Here is an 18,769-nt window from a genome sequence, read left to right as displayed (position 1 = left end):
AGATGTTCTCTGGTGAGTTTAGAGACCATCCATACTAGAATGGTCCTGTGCCAGTGTGGCTTGTTTCCACAACTGTGAAGGCAGCATCAGCACAGGAAAGCATTCCTAGCGTTTTCATGCTGGGTTCCAGTGCTTCTGTTTACACATGAGTGTCTCCTTTAAGGCTGAGTTTGAACTAAAATCCAGTTTATCATTTCACAGACGCAGTTTACTACCATGAAGAAATCCTAGTCAAATCTGGCACATGCTATCTGTGATGCCTCCTGACCACTTAAGCAGAAATATGGAGTTTTTCCAGATAGCACCATCTAGAGGCAGAAAGATGTACGGCACCTTAAGCTCCTCTCCCTACTTCATTGATTACATCAGAAAGGCTCGTACGTGAACGCACACCTCTAGCCGACCAGCAGCGCTAAAACAGTTTTACAGTTATTATTCTCACGTGCTGCGGTTCACGAGCATGTATTCAACTGTTGCTGTTCGGCCTGTTCGGTTCGATCCACTTGCGTACTGTTTCGGTGTATTTTTTATTAACCATTGTATTTTAATTTTTTTGCATGATTCAAGCACAGTGGGAAAAAAGTTCCTGGGCGAGTTCCCACACAGATGCTGTATTGAGTGACGCATGCTGGCTGCACAGTGGAGGCTCACGAGCACATGGAGATAAATGGCATCGTGGCAACAGCAAACAAGAAGCCAGGCCTCAAAGACCCTCCCAACTCACTACGGCCTTGTGTCTGAGAACACTTTGACTTCCCTGTTAAAATTAATAATGGTGATGGACAGGTGGATAAATCCCAAGTTAAATGCCGACATTGTTCCACAGAGATGCGGCAAGACTAACTAGTAGTTAAGAGAACGGGTATTCTGTACCGCTGGATATACTGCAACCAGTTCTGTGCAGTATAAACTTTTTCTAGCCAAAAACTTTCAACTTGAATAGTTTGCTGTTTTTAAATGTACAAAATGTGTATTTCATCATGGTGCCATGTACTCAAGATATCACCCAAATGGGTCACTTTTATTTATTTAATGCAAACATGCTATTTTGTATTGGCTGCTTTTCACACAGCTCAGCACAACCCGAAGAGGAAACGTGGGTCCTCGTTCCCATGGGCTCACCACTCGAGGGAGGGGCCAAAGGGGTCGGGTGCAGTGTGTGACGGGTGGTAGTCGAGGGCGGGGACCTTGGTGGTCTGATCCTCGGCTACAGAAGCTGGCTCTTGGCACATGGAATGTCACCTCTCTGGTGGTGAAAGAGCCTGAGTTGGTGTGACGTTGAGTGGTTCTGACTAGATATAGTCGGACTCATCTCAACCTCAGTTTACCCTGGTGAACAAGAGAGTAGCCTCCCTTAACCTACATGTGGTGGTGGTGGTGGGGGGGTCCTGACTGTGGTCTGTGCCTAGGCACCAAACAATAATTCAAACTACCCAACCTCTTTGGAGTCCTTGGAGGAAGTGCTGGGGAGAGCTCCTTCTGGTGACGTCTTCATGCTGCTGGGGGACTTTAACGCTCACATGGGCAACGACAGTGAGACCTGGAGAGGTGTGGTTGGGAGGAACGGCCCCCTGATCTGAATTCGAGTGGTGTTTTGTTATTGGACTTCTGTTCCCATCATGGATTGTCCATAATGAACACCATGCTCAGACAAAAAGGCATCCATATGTGCTCTTGGCACCAGGATACCTTAGGCTGCAGCTCCATGATCGACTTTGTTGTTTCATCTGACCTGCGGCTGCATGTCTTGGACACTTGGGGGAAGAGAGGGGCGGAGCTGTCAACTGACCACTACCTGGTGGTGAGTTGGCTCAGATGGTGGGGGAGGATGCCGGTCAGACCAGGCAGGCCCAAATGTATCGCGAGGGTCTGCTGGGAACGTCTGGCAGAGTCTCCTGTCAATTCAATTCAATTCAAATATACTTTATTAATCCCAGAGGGAAACTGATTGCTGTAGTAGCTCAGAATAATAATAATAATCAAGTCATCAAAGAGGTGTTGTATATTACAACGGCTGTTGGCAGGAAGGATCTCCAGTAGCGGTCAGTGTTGCAGCCAAACTGAAGAAGCCTCTGACTGAAGACACGCTTCCGTTGTCGGACAGTCTTGTCAAAGTCAAAGTCAGTTTTATTGTCAGTTCTGCCACATGTACAGGACATACAGAGTAATGAAATTAAGTTACTCTCAACCTCTCGCTAAAGTACGGGAAAGAGAGAGAAGCCGCTGTGTATGCACGCGCCGCCAGCATTTCATTTAGATGAAATGGGAATTACATGAGGATAAATTGGGGGAGGGAAAAAAAGGCATTCCAGTGTTACTCCCGACAGGGCGTAGCTTAGCAATACAAAAAAACACCTCAAACATGTAAGCACGAACATCAACAGTTCACAACATGAGAGCCCAAGAGGAAGGAGGGGGGGGGGGCTGGGATCCTGTTTCCCCAGCGAGAGCAGCCATCTCAAGACGCTCAGCCGCTGTAGCCACAGGTGGGAGGGAGATCTTGGGAGGAGCGGAGAGCACATATCCTCCCACTCCAATCAGAAGAAATCCAGTGATCATCAGGCCAAACATCCACACGTCTTCGGCGTCCTCAATGGACAGCTGGGAGAGGCATATGATCCTCCACTCCTTCCAGGAATCGAGTGCATATCCCGCTGGGTGTGTCCCTTGCGGGCAAGTGGGAACCCCCATCTCCGTCCTCATTGTTGAAAAAATCTTATCAATTGCGTTGAATGACCAATTAATTAAATCCATTATTAAAAAAATTGGGTTCTCCAGAAGAAATGCAGAGAAGCGCTCTGAGGGCAGACAGGACAAAGAGCCTTGGGAAAAAAAGATAAGGGAGCAAAAAGAGAAGCGTCTGTTCTCTGCGAGTGCCAGAAGAGAAGATTGTGAAGAGAATGCTCAGGGTTGTCCATCATTTTCTTGATTCTCTGGAGAATCCTTCTTTGCATGATCTCCTCCAGCGGTTCCACAGTCGTCCCCAGAACAGAACCAGCCTTTTTTATTAGGCTGTTGAGCCTTTTCAGGTCCCTGCTTCTGATGCTGCTACCCCAACAGACGATGGCTGAAGAGATTACACTCTCAACAACAGACTTGTAGAAGATCTGCAGCATCTTGCTACAGACATTGAAGGACCTAAGCGTCCTCAAGAAGTGCAGTCTGCTGTGTCCCTTCTTGTAAACGGCTTCGCTGTTCTTTCTCCAGTCCAGTCTGTTGTCCAGGTGAACTCCAAGGTGTTTGTATTCCTCGACCACCTCCACTTCTTCTCCCATGATGGAAACTGTGTTTGACTCCATCCTGTTTCTTCTGAAGTCTAAAATCATCTCCTTTGTTTTGTTCAGGTTCAAGGTCAGATGATTGTTTCCACACCATGCCACAAAGTGCTCCACCAGCTCTCTGTACTCAGCTTCCTGTCCATCTCTGATACACCCGACAACTGCAGAGTCATCTGTCAGAAGGAGCTTTAATTTGCACCTCTGACAGAACTTCCAAAACATTCCGGAGGAGGCGGGGAACATTGAGTCCGAATGGGCTCTGTTCTGTGCCACCATTGTTGATGCGGTCTACCAGAGCTGTGGCCGCAGGGTCTTCAGTGCATGTTGTGGTGGCAACCCCTGAACCCGCTGGTGGACACCAATGGTTAGGGATGCTGCCATGCTGAAGAAAGAGTCCTATCAGGTCTTTGATAGACACCAGCAGTCTAAGCGGAATCGAGCTCAGGTGGTAGCGGAGGCGAAAACCCAGGTGTGGGAGCAGTTCGGTGAAACCATGGAGCAAGACTTCCGCACAGCTTCAAGGAGATTCTGGTCCACCATCCGGTGCTTCAGGAGGGGAAAGCAGTGTGCTACCAACACTATTTATAATGGGGACGGTGTGCTGCTGACCTCTACTCAGGACGAAGTACGTATGATCCTTCGGATTGGATGCCCAATTAGTTTGTTAACATCCTTCGGCAATTCCATGATGGAATGATAGCTAGAGTGACATTAGCACAGATATCTGCCCCTGTACCTTGTGCAAACAGGAGTTCGGTAAGGATGCATACTAGCAGCTATACGTTTTAATATCTTCCTTATATGTGTCACCCAGCTTCTCAACAGGGAGATTGAGAATATTAGTGGGGTAGCAATAGCCTCTATAATATCAGGAGGCTGCAGGTAACCACCAAGCTTCACAAGGTGACGGCCCTCGAGCTACAGTACGCAGATGACTGCATTGTGCCCCTATGTCTCACTCTCCGCAGGACCTTCAGATTGTCCTTGATGCAGCAGTGAAGGCATATAGCAGAATGGGTCTGACTCTCGATACTGTCAAGACAGTGGTAATCTGTCAATGGAACACTCCATCTACATCACCTGTCTTCACTCTCTCAGGTAAACGGCTCTCTGTAGTTCAGTCTTTCAAATACCTGGGAAGTATCCTTCCTGCTGACAACAGCATTGACAGAGGTGCAGAATCAAATCCATCTAGAGTCAGTTGCCTTTGGGAGATTTCATTCTTTCTGTCAGAATAAGACTTTAAATCTGCATACCAAAGTCCGTGTCTGCCAAGCTGTCTGTATTACTACCCTCCTTTACAGCTGTGAAACATGGGTCACTTATAGCTGGCACATCAAGGCCATAGAGCAGTTCCGCATAAGCTGTTTGCAGCGTACTTTGGGGATCACCTACAGGAATACTCACTGTGTGAGTATCGAGGCAACTATTACTCAACACCAACTACGATGGCTAGGGCATGTTGTAAGAATGCCCCATAATCGTTTCCATCACAAAGTGCTGTTTGGACAACTAGATCAAGGGAAACGCTCAGCTGGAGGTAAAAAAGTGCTATAAAGACCAGTTAAAATAGCCTTAAAGAGATGACAGATATAATAATAATAATAATAATAATAATAATAATAATAATAATACATTTTATTTGAGGACACCTTTCTCAAACCCAAGGTCACCTTACAATTAAACAAAGATAAAAACAATGAAAACAACAGAGGCTGATAGAGCAATAAGAACAAATAAGATGCATAAAAATTTGAAACATTCTAAAGTCTAGGTCTAAAGGGAATAAACTTGTTTGAAGATCAGACGAGGGGATCTGGACAATAGTGCCGCTGACCATAACACCTGGTGACAGCTATATACAGCAGGGACCAAGCACTGCAGGAACACAGGGCCACCATGAGGCAACAGAGGAGGGGTAACACATCTGCTGATGCCAGAAATACCACTACAACCCACACGTGTTCTACCTGCAATAGGTCTTGTGGATCCAGGATAGGACTTTACAGCCATCAGAAATAACATCACTGAAAAACAGAAATGGACGTCATCATCGAAATCGATGAACTGAAGACAAGACGTTGTGGACAAGTAGGCAGAATACTTCGAAGACGTCCTCAATCCCACCGGCACGTCTTCCAGTGAGGAAGCAGAGTCTGGGGACTTTGAGTTGGGCTCTCCAATCTCTGGTGCTGAGGTCACTGAGGTGGTCAAAAGGCTCCTCTGTGGCAAGGCTCCGGGGCTGGATGAGATCCATTACAGTTCCTGAAGGCTCTGGATGTTGTAGGGCTGTGCTGGCCTGTTTTGTGTTGTAAAGACATCATTTCCTTTCTCAGATTTCGTGACGTTTCTCTTCCATGTGGAGCCGTTGCTGACAGCATGAAATGGGAAGGGCTTTTCTGCCCGGTAATGCCCGTTCATAGTCACCTGTCTGCTGGACACCTCTTAAACGAATCATTAGACTCACCTGTGGTTGAAGGCCTGTTAATTTGAATGTTGTAGTCTTAAGTGCTGCTTTTCTCCTAAGAATATTAAGGGGTATTCATTGGGCTTGAATATATTTGTTAGGAAAATCACTTTTTTGTGTGTGAAAATGAACAAATCATGTTTGTAATCAATGGCCGCATTAGTGGGACTATTCTGTAGTATGGTGTCTCATAGAACATGTAGATTCTGAAAGGGAATTGAGCACTATGTGTGTGTATTATGTATTATATACATATATATATATGTATTTATATCTCAACCGGTTGGGCTGGTTGTCCAGTAGTCAGAAGGTTGCAGGTTCAATCCCAGCTCTGGACAGAGAATGCTGCTGTGTCTTTGGCCAGGACACTTAACCTTGCCTGCTGGAGGTGCTCAGAGGGCACCTTGCTCGGCAGCCTCGCCTGTGTCAGTGCGCCTCAGAGCAGCTGTGGCTACATCGTAGCTTATCACCATCAGCGTGTAAATGTGTGTGTGAGTGGATGAATGATACACTGTAAAGACCTCTGGAGTCCTTACTCTGAGAGGCGCTACACAAGTGCGGGTCGATTATCTTATATAAAGATGTACTTTTCCATGAAACAGGTTGGCAACTCTGTATCAGTCTTGATATGTGCTCTCACACATGCTCTGTGATGGACATCTGTATTTAAGCAGGTGTTTACAGCTATAGGTTGATGCTGAGGGCTGGTCAAGTCAAGTGGGCTTAGCGACAACATATCACAGTATTGGGTCAGACTAGTACTTTTATGCATTTGTAAAAAATCATCCTTGATTCCCAAAAGGTGGAAACTCTGGATTGCAGCTTTGGTGTCTGACTCTACCGAAACACCAATGATGATTATTTTTGAGCCACTTCAACACAACAACATGAAGAAGAGAGGGCTTCATGTCTGGTGCACGGGCGAGTGAACCCCTCCAGACTCCGGCTGTTCCATCATTATTTACAGGAGACCAGCCACAGTCGCAGGTTCATGGAGAAACGTTGTTTTCTGAGGTGGTTTAGACCCAAACCCACTTTTCTTTATAGATGACCATTTAGATCAGGGCTACTTGAATACAAGTGGCCGTGGGGCCACATTTAAAATGTCCTACGAATTAGAGGACCGGACCGGTCAGTCCGTGTCCGTGTGTGTGTGTGTGTGTGTGTACTGCAGTTCAGATAGATGACTGGAGCAGCTCAGATGTTTATTAAACCCAGAAAAAGGAGACGATCAGGAGAAGAGTCTGGCTCTGGAGCCATACAGGTCTCTTTATTTGGACAAAGAAATCTTTGAAATCACTCAGTTTTGAAATTCAGGTAATTCATCGAGTACAACATCTAAGTTCTAGGAAAAGAGTTGAAATCATGCCTTTAGTCTTTTCTACATAAACTAGTAGTTTTCAGATGACAGGTGTTTTTCTTTCTTTCCTTTTTTTAATGAAAAATGACTTTTTTTCCTGACATGTTTAACCTGTGTTAAAGAAATACTCATGTAGAAAAACAAATATGCCTCTCCACCAAGTCAAAACAGATGAAAGGCCTAACACAGTACATTACAATGCGCTGACATGGCTTCAAAGCACACAGATTACAGTACTGTACACGGGTCTGGCCCAGACTAATGCAACAAAAGCACACCCACTGCTGAGAATGACGCCCACCTCTAGAACCGCCCCACACTGCGTATTCACCCAACCCGAGCCCGGCGTGGCGTTGGCAATGAGGTAACGTTTCCAAAAAGCACCAAAGGTTTGGCCTTAACATTTACACGTAGCTTATAAACAAGAACAAGTGGCTCCAGCTTCTCCTGAACGTTTGTTTTTATTTCATCCATGACGCTGGAGAGCCAAGCGGAGGTTTCAGGAGCCAATCAGCTCACCTGCCAGGCCTGCTCCGGGTAAATAGGCAGTATCTGTCCACATCTACAAACGGACATTTAATGTCAGCATTTATAGTGAAATCCAGACAGAGCGGGTCTGCTGAATTCACTCTTCTACATGAAAACCTTCATTAAAGTGATTTTTTAGCCTTTTTCATCACTCACAAAGTTTCCACGCTGTTGAGGAGATCCACACAAAAAGCTGTCAATAGAAGGCTCTTACAAAGCTTAGGTAAAGTACTGCGTTTCATATAATGCTCCAAAAAAACAACATTGAGGTAAATGTGTGAAAAGTAAAAGCAAAGATATATAATGTCTTTCAAAAGTCACCTTTAAGGTGTTCATAATCAGAAGAATGGAAACAATCTTGGGCCAAATATCTTCTGGGACGACAATCTCTAGATCTAAGTCATGTGCAAACTCAACTGTGCATAGAGACCAAATCCTACCAAATATTAACGTGATAGCTGAAGGTACCACAAGTTTAGCTGGGTCAGAACCTGGATGGGTGATTGTACTTGTTACGATTGATTCAGTTCCTCTAAATGAGAAAAACTTTTGTTTTATTTTTATTAAGCAACAAACACTTTTTATTTAGAATAATCCAAAACATTCCCCTAAAAACAGCCAAACACTGAGTAAAAAGTCCTGATGAACGTCCTCCGGCGGGTTGCTAATGCTGCGCCTGACTTCTGCACCAACCTCCTGCGGATGTTCAAACGTTAGCAAGCGTTTCAAAAGTAAACGGCTCTTTTTAGCTTTAGTTTCACTCTTTCTTTGTTTGATGTAGCTTAAAAGACATGAAGCACAATGCCTGTTCTTGGACCACAGAGGTAATTGTTGGTGTGTGTGTGTGTGTGTGTGTGTGTGTGTGTGTGTGTAAAACATGCTGAAATGGTCCCCAAACAGCCTAGAAGAGAACGTAGCGACCCTCTGAGGCGTCGGAGGCGTGTCTGGGTCTGAGGTATATGATGCTGGGGCTGACTGCTGCTGCCGGTGGGAAGTCTGACGATGACGACGAGCTTCATCCACTCTGCTGTGCTGCGTCTGACAGTCTGCTCCACAACTCCTCCTGCTCTACTCTAATCTCAATATGCACTAACTCTCTCCCTTCCATGAACATCAACACTTTGCTCCTGAAACAAGAGAGCTCCTTTCACCACCAGTTCAGTTCATCCAGGAGTCGACAGGAAGTCCTTTAGTACACCGTTCAGCTTTTACAGTGTACTTCCTGTCAATTCTTCTTCTGCTGCAGCGGAGTTGTTTTCTCTGCAGCGCCGCCGGCTGTTTAGGGCTAGGACTGCGGCGGGAGGGAATACTCACGTAAATGTCGGCCTGTTGAGTGCCCGGACGTCCCGTTACTAACTCTCTTTGTCAGCTAAAACCGATATTCTCTAGAATAACGCACGTCGCTGCTTTCCTACCACCCAGCTGATACTACAGTGTTGGAGGCAGCAAATCTATGACCTGAGTTCAGATTTGTCTTTGAAGATGTAGCTCATCCATGGCCGTGTTTCCACTCTAGAATCCTTTCAAAATAAAATGACTCACTTAGGTTTTATTTTGTCAGCGGTTGAGTTGAAGGATACGCCCCTGCCAGGTGGTTAGAAGCTACTTGGTTCATTAGTGACCCCTAGTGGTGTAAAAACCCACAGCCACAGCTCAGACATGAACACAATGACCTAGGTCACTGCCCTCAGTCTCAAAGTGGTGCGACTGAACCGTGTGTCGCTTTCTGGGCTGCAGAAGCCCGATGCTGACCATCAGCCTGTACGGACCGGGTCCATTTGCTCCTTTTTCCTGGGTTTTTGTCTTCTTGTGGCACTGATAGAGGAGATATTATTTATGCTGTGACTGAGGCACATTTGACTCATTCCCTTTCTCTGATTAGGTCAGAGCAGACGGAAAGCCTTTGAACAGCCTAATGGTGACATAAGGAGGATTTCCAGATGTCGGGACATCCCACTATCTCCAGGTGGTCTAAAGCACTAACGAGGGTTTGGTGTGGAGTGGGGCTGGGCATCGGCGGAGTTTGAACAGCTCCGACTCCAGTTCCCCAGCAGCTAGCAATTCTCCATTCTGGTTCTTTGAAGTCAAAAGCTTTAGGTGTTTTAAAGAGCCGGCTAACCTTAGGTCGAACTTCTCCACGCATTTTAATTCATGCTTTAGAGCGCAAACGCGTCTTCTTCACCGCTATTTGGTGTGCACTTAATCCGGCCGGCAGACGACATCAAGGCTAGGAATCGGAATTAAAACCATTCCAAGTAAAACTGGAAACTAATAGAATCGGTGCTCGATGCCGAACCCTAGTGTGGAGGAACCGATCCACACACACACACACACCTAAACTAAACCAGCACAGGGTGGAGCAGCCCTACAGGTCTACGTTTTAGAGCAAGTCACCCCAATCAACTTATTTTGCTGATAACCTTCATAAACGAGCGTCTGATCGTGCTGTGGACACGTGTAGTCCTTATTTGCGTATTTTAGTGCGTCTGTTAAGTACGTGTCACTGCCGCAGCGCTGCCATCTTGGTCCGCCAGGCAACGCCTCCTTTTACAAACAGTAAAGGTGGGCGGGCTAAGACTTGTAGGGGGTGACTTGCTCTTTAAACGTCATACACTTGTAAAGGCAGATTCTCCCAGTGCTTCTTGGCGATCTAGTGTTGTTATCTGGAAGCGACCACAAACGTGATGTTACCTCCTGCAGGAACTACAGACAGAGCAGCTAAGTCCCGTGTACGGTCATGGTTATTCCCCGTGATGGATGCTATGCCAGCCTTGTTTAACGTAGCCTACAGCGCTAATAATCAATGATAATCTAGATTTTGACTCACAACACTGTAGTTAGCTGTCCTGAATGAAATGAACCGATGGTGAATGTAACTCGAATCGCGACCCCGTCTGAATGTCTTTGGTGACTCCCTGCTCCTCTTAAACAGGGTTCCTATACGTTTCTGCTCAAACAGACGTTGTACGTTTTAAATGGCTGCTGAACATCATGTGACCACTGAGCACGTGGCTCATCAACCTACAAATGTCACATCACAAGGATAAAAAAGACCTACAACTACCAAGGTATGTTTTGGAAATTGACTCCCCTCCCCTTCAAATTCCTAAAGACATTTCCACAAATCCAAAACATTTATAGATTTACACAATTTGAAAGATTATTAAAAGGACTTACAGCCCTGTGCTGTGCAGGAACCCTGACTGATGGTGGCATAAAGCTAAAACACTGACACTTGTTAGCTTTCACCACCAAAAACAAAAAGTTTACGAGGTTTTTAAGATCAGTTAAGTGTTTATTTGAGGAATGGGCTCACTAACCTCCTCCTCCTCTCTCCTGAATTTCCTTTTCTCTACTTTAGGTGGAGGAAGCTCCATGGCCAGGCATGTTAGCCATGCCACAAACCATGCCGGCCGCGCTAGCCATACCTGAGGCCCCTCCCATGTTGGGAGGACTGTGCTTGGTAGGTGAGGTCATGTCGGCTACACGCCCCTGACCCGGGCCTGGGGTCTGGGTGGTGTGGTGGGCATGCTGCAGGGCGTGGCGCTCCAGCAAGGTACGGTGGGTGAAGGCCCGGTGGCACACGTTGCACTGGAAAGTGCGTTCGGCACGGTGGGTGCGCATGTGCACATTGAGCGAGCTCTTCTGGGTGAAGCGCTTGCCACACATGGTGCACTGGAAGGCCCTGACTCCAGTATGCACCACCATGTGTTTCAGGAGGTAGTCACGCAGGGAGAAGGAACGCCAGCAGATGGAGCACTGGTGAGGTTTCTGACCTGAAGAGCGAGGGTGAGGGAGATGTGCACGCACACGCACACACACACACACGCACACACATACACAAAGCAGGTGTTAAGTCAAATGGTTTAGGTGGAAAAGCATCAGTGATGACCTCAGAGACAAGATGCATCAATCTGGAAGAGGTCAAAGGTCAATTCCAAACTATCTGTAGTCCATCATTCAGAAAGAAAGATGGAAAACATTTAACTTAAGACTTCTGATGTTCTCAGGAGAAGATGTCCTAGTGAGTTCACCCCAAGGTCAGAGAATTACCCAAAACCCAAGAGCTTCATCTCAGCCTCTACAGACCTCAGTCAGCAGGCTAAAGGTCAAAGGTCACGGCAGGATGATGAGACAGTCAGAACACGTCTGGCCCGTTAGAAGGAAGCCTCTCTAAAACAAGATGGCAGGTGGACTCGGGGTGAATGCAGGGACCTCAAAATTAAATTGAAGACTTTTTAACACTTTCGAAAAATAAAATTAAGAGTTCATTGCAATGAACCTATCAACAGCCTTCAGAGAGTACAGACGCTTTTTTTTCTCAGCTCCCTTATCTGCTTCCCCAAGGCTCTTGTCCTGTCAGCCTACATAGCACTTCTCTGCATTTCTCCTGAAACCACTACTCTTTTTTGGAAAATGGATTTAATTAACTGGTCATTCAACGTGATTGATAAGATTTTTTCTACCATGAGAATGGAGATGGGGGCTCCCACCTGTCCCGAGGGGACATTCGCAGTGGGATATGCACTCGATTCTTGGGAGGTCTGGCGAATCGTGTGCCTCTCTCAGGTGTCCATCGAGGACGTGGAAGATTTGTGGATGTTCGGCCTGATGATCACTGGATTTCTTCTGATTGGAGTGGGAGGATATCTGGTTTCCTGGAAATTTGGGAAGACGGGAGCGATTGGAGTGCGACCCGCACCCATGGAATGTGCCGCCCGTGCGGTGACCTCACAGACTGGGACGTTACTCGAGGTGAACGGTAAGCTGGACAATGTCCTCGTGGCGTTGCCTGTGTTAGTGCGCAAGATGGATGTCATCTCAGAGAGGGTCGCCGGACGATGTGGAGATGTTTAGAACGTATAATTGGCTTCACTGGTGGATGTGAATGACCACTTATAGACTCCAAGGCAGAGAGGAAAATTATCTCTGCCTGCCCCAAACAAAGTCATGTTTATCCTTATCTGACGCCATAGCAGCCTCTCAAGGCTGCTCAACACACTCCCACGAAAGGAGGAATGCTGACAGATGCTGTGTCCCAACCTTCCCCCCCTGCCTTCAGATTGTGACTTCTGCTGAGGTCAGCGACCTGCGGGAAACTCAATGTGCTCTCTGTTCCTTATCTCTCCCTCCCACCTGTTGGTCTGCAGCTGGTTGATGCGCCGTACCAGCAGCTCCCATTGGAGGCTTCAGGATCCCGCCCAACCCCGCCTCCCCTTTGGACCCTGATGTTGTATTTGTGCTGTTTGTGCTTCTATGTTGAGGAGTTTTTTTTTTGTATAATAGAGTTACTCCCCGCTGGGTCTAACTCTGCTATGCCTTTTTTTTTACCTACCCCCACTTATCCTCATGTAACACCCTTTTCATCTATCTATTAAGGTAGCGCGACTCATGTTGCGAATGACCACAGTCACCAATTCTTGTCATGTGTCTTACCCATGTACAGTATGTCTGATCTCTGAATTGTGTGCACTGAAACTCAATTTTGTTTCTGTGTATGTCCTGCACATGTGGTGGAAATGACAATAAAAACGACTTTGACTTTGAACTGTCAATCACTCATATATAGTTTTAAAATACTGCCTTGCGTTGCTTCCCACTTCAGGGTTACGACACCCGCGACAGCGAGGCTGTAGCGGTGTAACGTAAAGCCTGATGGTACAAAAACACAAGCAAACCGCAACCAGATAGTTTATCTGTAACATCATCAAATTATCATTATATAACTGATGTCTTATATATTCTATTTGAATTCAAGTGGAGCAAGCAAACAGCAAAAGCCAGTTCCTCTGCAGCTACCACATCTTCACTCGGGCTGGACCTTCTACTGTGGCTCTGAGTAACTTTAGCTACATTTACCTTAAACATAAATACAGACAGGCCCACTATAAAACAGTGAAGATTCAAGCAGCTTTTTAAATATTTACTGAATATTTACCATATTTTCCGGAGTATAAGTCGCACCAGCCATAAAATGTAAAATGAAGAAGAAAAAAACATATATAAGTTGCACTGGACTATAAGTCGTATTTTGGGCGGACATTTTATTATTTTTCTTACAAAATCTGAGACCAAGCGTTTCACATTGCAAGACAAGTACCCGTAACAATAACAGAATAAACAGCCAGCTGTTGCATCAGCGGTAAGCGCAGCAGCGCGCCACGGTCTCCAGCAGAGAATGGCGGCGTTTCAAACCCTCCCAGCGGGCGGGGAGAGCTCATTCCTGGGTCGGAGCCGCCCGCAGCAGAGCGGTATAGCATACATAATTTGGTATATAATTCACTTTGGTATGTAAGTCGCAGGACCAGCCAGACTATGAAAAAAAAGTGCGACTTCTAGTCCAGAAAATACGGTATAATGACTTTCCACAACAGAATGACAGTAAAAGTACCAGTAACATCTTTAGATCAATTTGTTTATTTTCCACTAATAAGATCTCATTGAGAACAGATCCATACTGTGTTGCAGGTTTTTCTTCTTCTTCATTTCAAATCTATTCTATAACATATGAAGGGAAGACTTGCCTAAAAGGGTTTAGCCTGTATGTATCTGAAACAACAACCACAGCATGGACCTGTCTAATTCCTGGGACAGCTGTTTTTGATTTCAACACCTGAATTCAACTCCCCCAGAAGAACAAGAGCACAAGCCTCGGGGAACGTCAGTAAAGGCTGAAAGTGAAGGGAGAAAACCCCAACAGAAAACTGTGGTACTTGGAGGGGATTTTGTTGTTTGATTTCACAAACTTTAAGCTCCAGCTCTAGGGCTCTTTCTCTTCTTCCTCTTGGAGAGTACAGACTCCAACCCTTTTCTCCTCCCGTATCTTTTCCCAAGGCTCTTGTCCTGTCTGCCTACAGAGGGCTTCTCTGCATGTCTCCTGAAAACTACATTTTTAATAAATCATGGATTTGATCAACTGGTCATTCAACGCAATTGACAAGATTTTTTCAGCAACGAGAACAGAGCAGGGGGCTCCTACTTGTCCAGATGGAACGCACCCAGTGGGCTTTATTCTGGACTCCTGGAAGGAGTGGAATATTATTTGCCTTTCCCAGCTGTCCATGGAGGACATCAAAGACGCATGGATTTTTGGCCTGATAATTACTGGATTTCTTGTATTTGATGTGGGAGGATTTCTGATATTTTAGAAAATTGGGAAGTCGGGGGCGGTTGGAGTGCCACCTGTACCCATGGAAAGTCCCAGTCGTGTGAAGACTGCTCAGACTGGGACGCTGCTCAAGGTGAATCAACAGCTAGAGGTTCTGGCCGCAATCCCCGTGTCAGCGTGCAAAGTGGATGTGATCTTGGAGAAAGTCCCTGCGTGATATGGAAAAGTTTAAGTCCATCCATCCATCCATTTTCTGAACCCGCTTTGTCCAAGTAGGGTCGCGGGAGGGGCTGGTGCCTATGTCCAGCGGTCAACGGGCAATCAGGCGGGGTACACTGGACAGAGAGCCAGTCCATCGCAGGACAACACAGAGACACACAATCATGCACACACACACACTCACACCTAAGGACAATTTGGAAAGACCAGTTAACCTAACAGTCATGTTTTTGGACTGTGGGAGGAAGCCGGAGTACCCGTAGAGAACCCACGCATGCACAGGGAGAACAAGCAAACTCCATGCAGAAAGATCCCAGGCCGGGAAGCGAACCAAGGATCTTCATACTGCAAGGCAACAGCTCTAACCACTGCACCACTGCGCAGCCAAGTTTAAGTCCCAATAACTGAATTTACTGAGAGACTGAATGATCAGTTCAAACTGAAAGGCAGAGAGGGAATTATCTCTGCCCGCCCCAAAACAATTCTTCTTATCTGAATCTGGCGCCCTGGTCGCCTTGAGCTGAAAGAAAAAACCCTCCACAAACGAATGCAGACGGATGCTGTGAAACCCGCCCTACCCCCCAGGGCTGAACGATCTATCGTTTTTGGCTTGAAATTGTGATTTCAAACAGCACGATCATGTGACCATCAAAGCTGCAGTTTTAGCGGTTTTGACGGATCCAAGATCAGTTGTGTAACTTTTTTTACATCCCGGGACTTCCCCCTGTGTTAAGGCGGCGGCAAAAGCCAGCGCGGGGGAGGGGGGTAGGGTGTACCGTCCAGAGCCGAGCCCAACTCCACAGCTGCCATTAGGGATGGGTACCGAATTCGGTACTTTTTAAGGTACAGACCGAATTCCATAGTACCGACCGAGCACCGATTCACGTCATTTCAAACGGTGCCTCGTTTTGGTACCGGTCCTTCATAACGAGAACTTGCCAAGACAGCTGCGCATGCGCAAGAGCGCTATGTCATCGTAAACAGAGCAGCATGGTAGAAAGAACGAACGCTAAAGCTTGGGTCCACTTCACTAAATGTGATGGGTAACTGGGTGATGATGAAACCAGCGACAACGATCTAAGTGAGACATCCTCATCTTAATCTGCTCCGGTAGGTAAATAAAATGTTTAAGATAACGTTAGCTTGATATGTTAGCTTCCGTTTTGCTAATGGTGCGTTCACCTTCTCCTCGGAACTCCGAATTTCCGACTAGAAGAACATGAACGCGCTCTAAAGTTTGGCTTCACTTTACTAAATGCGACGGGTGATTGGTTGAAGATGAAACCAATGACAACGATCTAAGTGTGCTGCATCATCGTTTTAATCTGCTCCAGCAGCTAAATAAACTGTTTAAGATAACGTTAGCTTGATATGTTAGCTTCCATTGCCACCGTTGTTATCAGCTAATGGTGCGTTCACTTTCTTCTCGGAAATTCTAACTTCCCAGTAGGAAAAATCTAATGAACAAGGACGGCAAAAGGAATGAAGATACACAGTAAATTTAGTTCACAGTAAAGATGTTTGCTTCAGTTAAATTATCAGCTTATAAAACTACAAGGACGATGTTAAAATACAAACAGTTGTATGTTATTTATCGTGATATTTATCAAATACGGTTATAAATTGAGAAAAATATATATTTAATTATAAATGAGAATTAAAATAATAAACACTCAAAAGTATTGAAAATTGGTACAGTTAAGTACCGGTATCGATTCCTAGGTACCAGGAATTAGTACCGAATCGATTCAAATGTCAAAGGTACCCATCCCTAGCTGCACATTAAGGTTATTTTCTTGTTTCATGTTTCCACACACAGCGCTGCTAGAGCCGATAGTAATGGCACCGTAGGTGAGCCCGGGACAGAAAGAGAGAGAGAACGTGGTTGAGTAAGGGAGGGGGAGACTCCTCCCACATCAGCAGGTTCAGGCTGACTTCTAAAGCTCGGTTTATGCTTCATCAGCGCGAGTGCTGAGTCGCACACTTTAGTTGACTTGAAAGCTCAACATCTCTTGTAAAAATGGTTTGAATGTTTCTGACGGCACACGTTAGTTCAGACAAGCTGTCGAAATGCGTGCGTCTCTCTCACGGTGTCACGACGTGCCGGTGAGTGGAATGGAGGTGAGGATCCACACGCTGGGGAGGAATCAGGCAGGTAGACAAACTGGGTAACGTAAAAGGTTTTAATAACAAACGCACGCAGGACAGGGGAACAATGAGCCAACAAGAGACACAGAGCTGAAGGGGTTTAAATACAAGAGGGCTGGGAGCTTGGGTGATTGGAAAACGAGAGGCAGGTGGGAGCAATTAACAGAGACACAAGGCTGAACAGAATGGGGGGACAGGACAGGGTGTGACAGTACACCCCCCCCCCTCAAAGGGCGGATTCCAGATGCCCATAGGAACACAGAGCAGGGTGGGAGGAGGGGGACATGGAAGGAGGGCCAAGAGGGACCGATGGAGAGGAGGCAGGGACCAGTAGAGTCCGGGGGCCTGCGTCTGGGGCAGAGGAGGAGGCGACGACGGGCTCTTGGGGGCCTGCGTCTGTGGCAGAGGAGGCGACGACGGGCTCTTGGGGGCCTGCGTTTGTGGCAGAGGAGGAGGCGACGACGGGCTCTTAGGGGCCCGCGTCTGGCGAGGGCAGGAACGGCGGAGACCGGAGGCAGAGACGCTGGAGGAGACATTATTGACTTTTGGGCTGGAGGCGGCGGTGTCGACCACTGGGCTGGAGGCATCGTCGTCGACCACTGGGCTGGAGACGTCGTCGTCGACCACTGGACTGGAGACGACGTCGTCGACCACTGGACTGGAGACGACGGTGTCGACCACGGGACTGGAGACGGCGTCGACCAATGGACTGGAGACGGCGTCGACCACTGGGCTGGAGATGGCGTCGACCACTGGGCTGGAGACGGCGTCGACCACTGGGCTGGAGACGGCGTCGACCACTGGACTGGAGACGGCGTCGACCACTGGACTGGAGACGGCGTCGACCACTGGACTGGAGACGGCGTCGACGAATGAACTGGAGACGGCGTCGACCACGGGACTGGAGACGGCGTCGACCACGGGACTGGAGACGGCGTCGACCACGGGACTGGAGACGGCGTCGACCACGGGACTGGAGACGGCGTCGACCAATGGACTGGAGACGGCGTCGACCACTGGACTGGAGACGGCGTCGACGAATGGACTGGAGACGGTGTCGACCACGGGACTGGAGACGGCGTCGACCAATGGACTGGAGACGGCATTGACCAATGGACTGGAGACGGCGTCGGAGTCGACCACTGGACTGGAGACGGCGTCGACCACTGGACTGGAGACGGCGTCGACCACTGGACTGGAGACGGCGTCGACCACTGGACTGGAGACTGCGTCGACCACTGGACTGGAGACGGCGTCGACCACGGGACTGGAGACGGCGTCGACCACGGGACTGGAGACGGCGTCGACCAATGGACTGGAGACGGCGTCGACCAATGGACTGGAGACGGCATCGACCAATGGACTGGAGACGGCGTCGACCACTGGAATGGAGACGGCGTCGACCACTGGACTGGAGACGGCGTCGACCACGGGACTGGAGACGGCGTCGACCACGGGACTGGAGACGGCGTCGACCACGGGACTGGAGACGGCGTCGACCACGGGACTGGAGACGGCGTCGACCACGGGACTGGAGACGGCGTCGACCACGGGACTGGAGACGGCGTCGACCACGGGACTGGGGACGGCGTCGACCACGGGACTGGAGACGGCGTCGACCACGGGACTGGAGACGGCGTCGACCAATGGACTGGAGACGG

The 18,769-nt window shown here is 47.7% G+C and overlaps 1 protein-coding gene across 2 annotated transcripts in view; it reads right to left on the bottom strand.

Moving 5' to 3' along the window:
• Positions 1–18,769, bottom strand: part of zbtb45 (zinc finger and BTB domain containing 45) — a 74,846-nt gene that overhangs the window by 44,652 nt on the left and 11,425 nt on the right. The window contains exon 5 of one of the 2 annotated variants that reach the window (XM_070553591.1): positions 10,767–11,409. The exons of the other annotated variant lie outside the window; for it this stretch is intronic. Within the exon in view, the coding sequence (XP_070409692.1) occupies positions 10,991–11,409 (419 nt within the window). The 3' untranslated portion in view covers positions 10,767–10,990. Of the gene's footprint in view, positions 1–10,766; positions 11,410–18,769 lie in introns of those variants that run through there. 2 annotated transcript variants of the gene reach the window in all.

The sequence above is a fragment of the Nothobranchius furzeri genome, chromosome 7 (genome assembly GCF_043380555.1).
Source record: "Nothobranchius furzeri strain GRZ-AD chromosome 7, NfurGRZ-RIMD1, whole genome shotgun sequence".
NCBI classification, from domain to species: Eukaryota; Metazoa; Chordata; class Actinopteri; order Cyprinodontiformes; family Nothobranchiidae; genus Nothobranchius; species Nothobranchius furzeri.
This window is presented reverse-complemented; position numbering and strand designations above follow the sequence as displayed.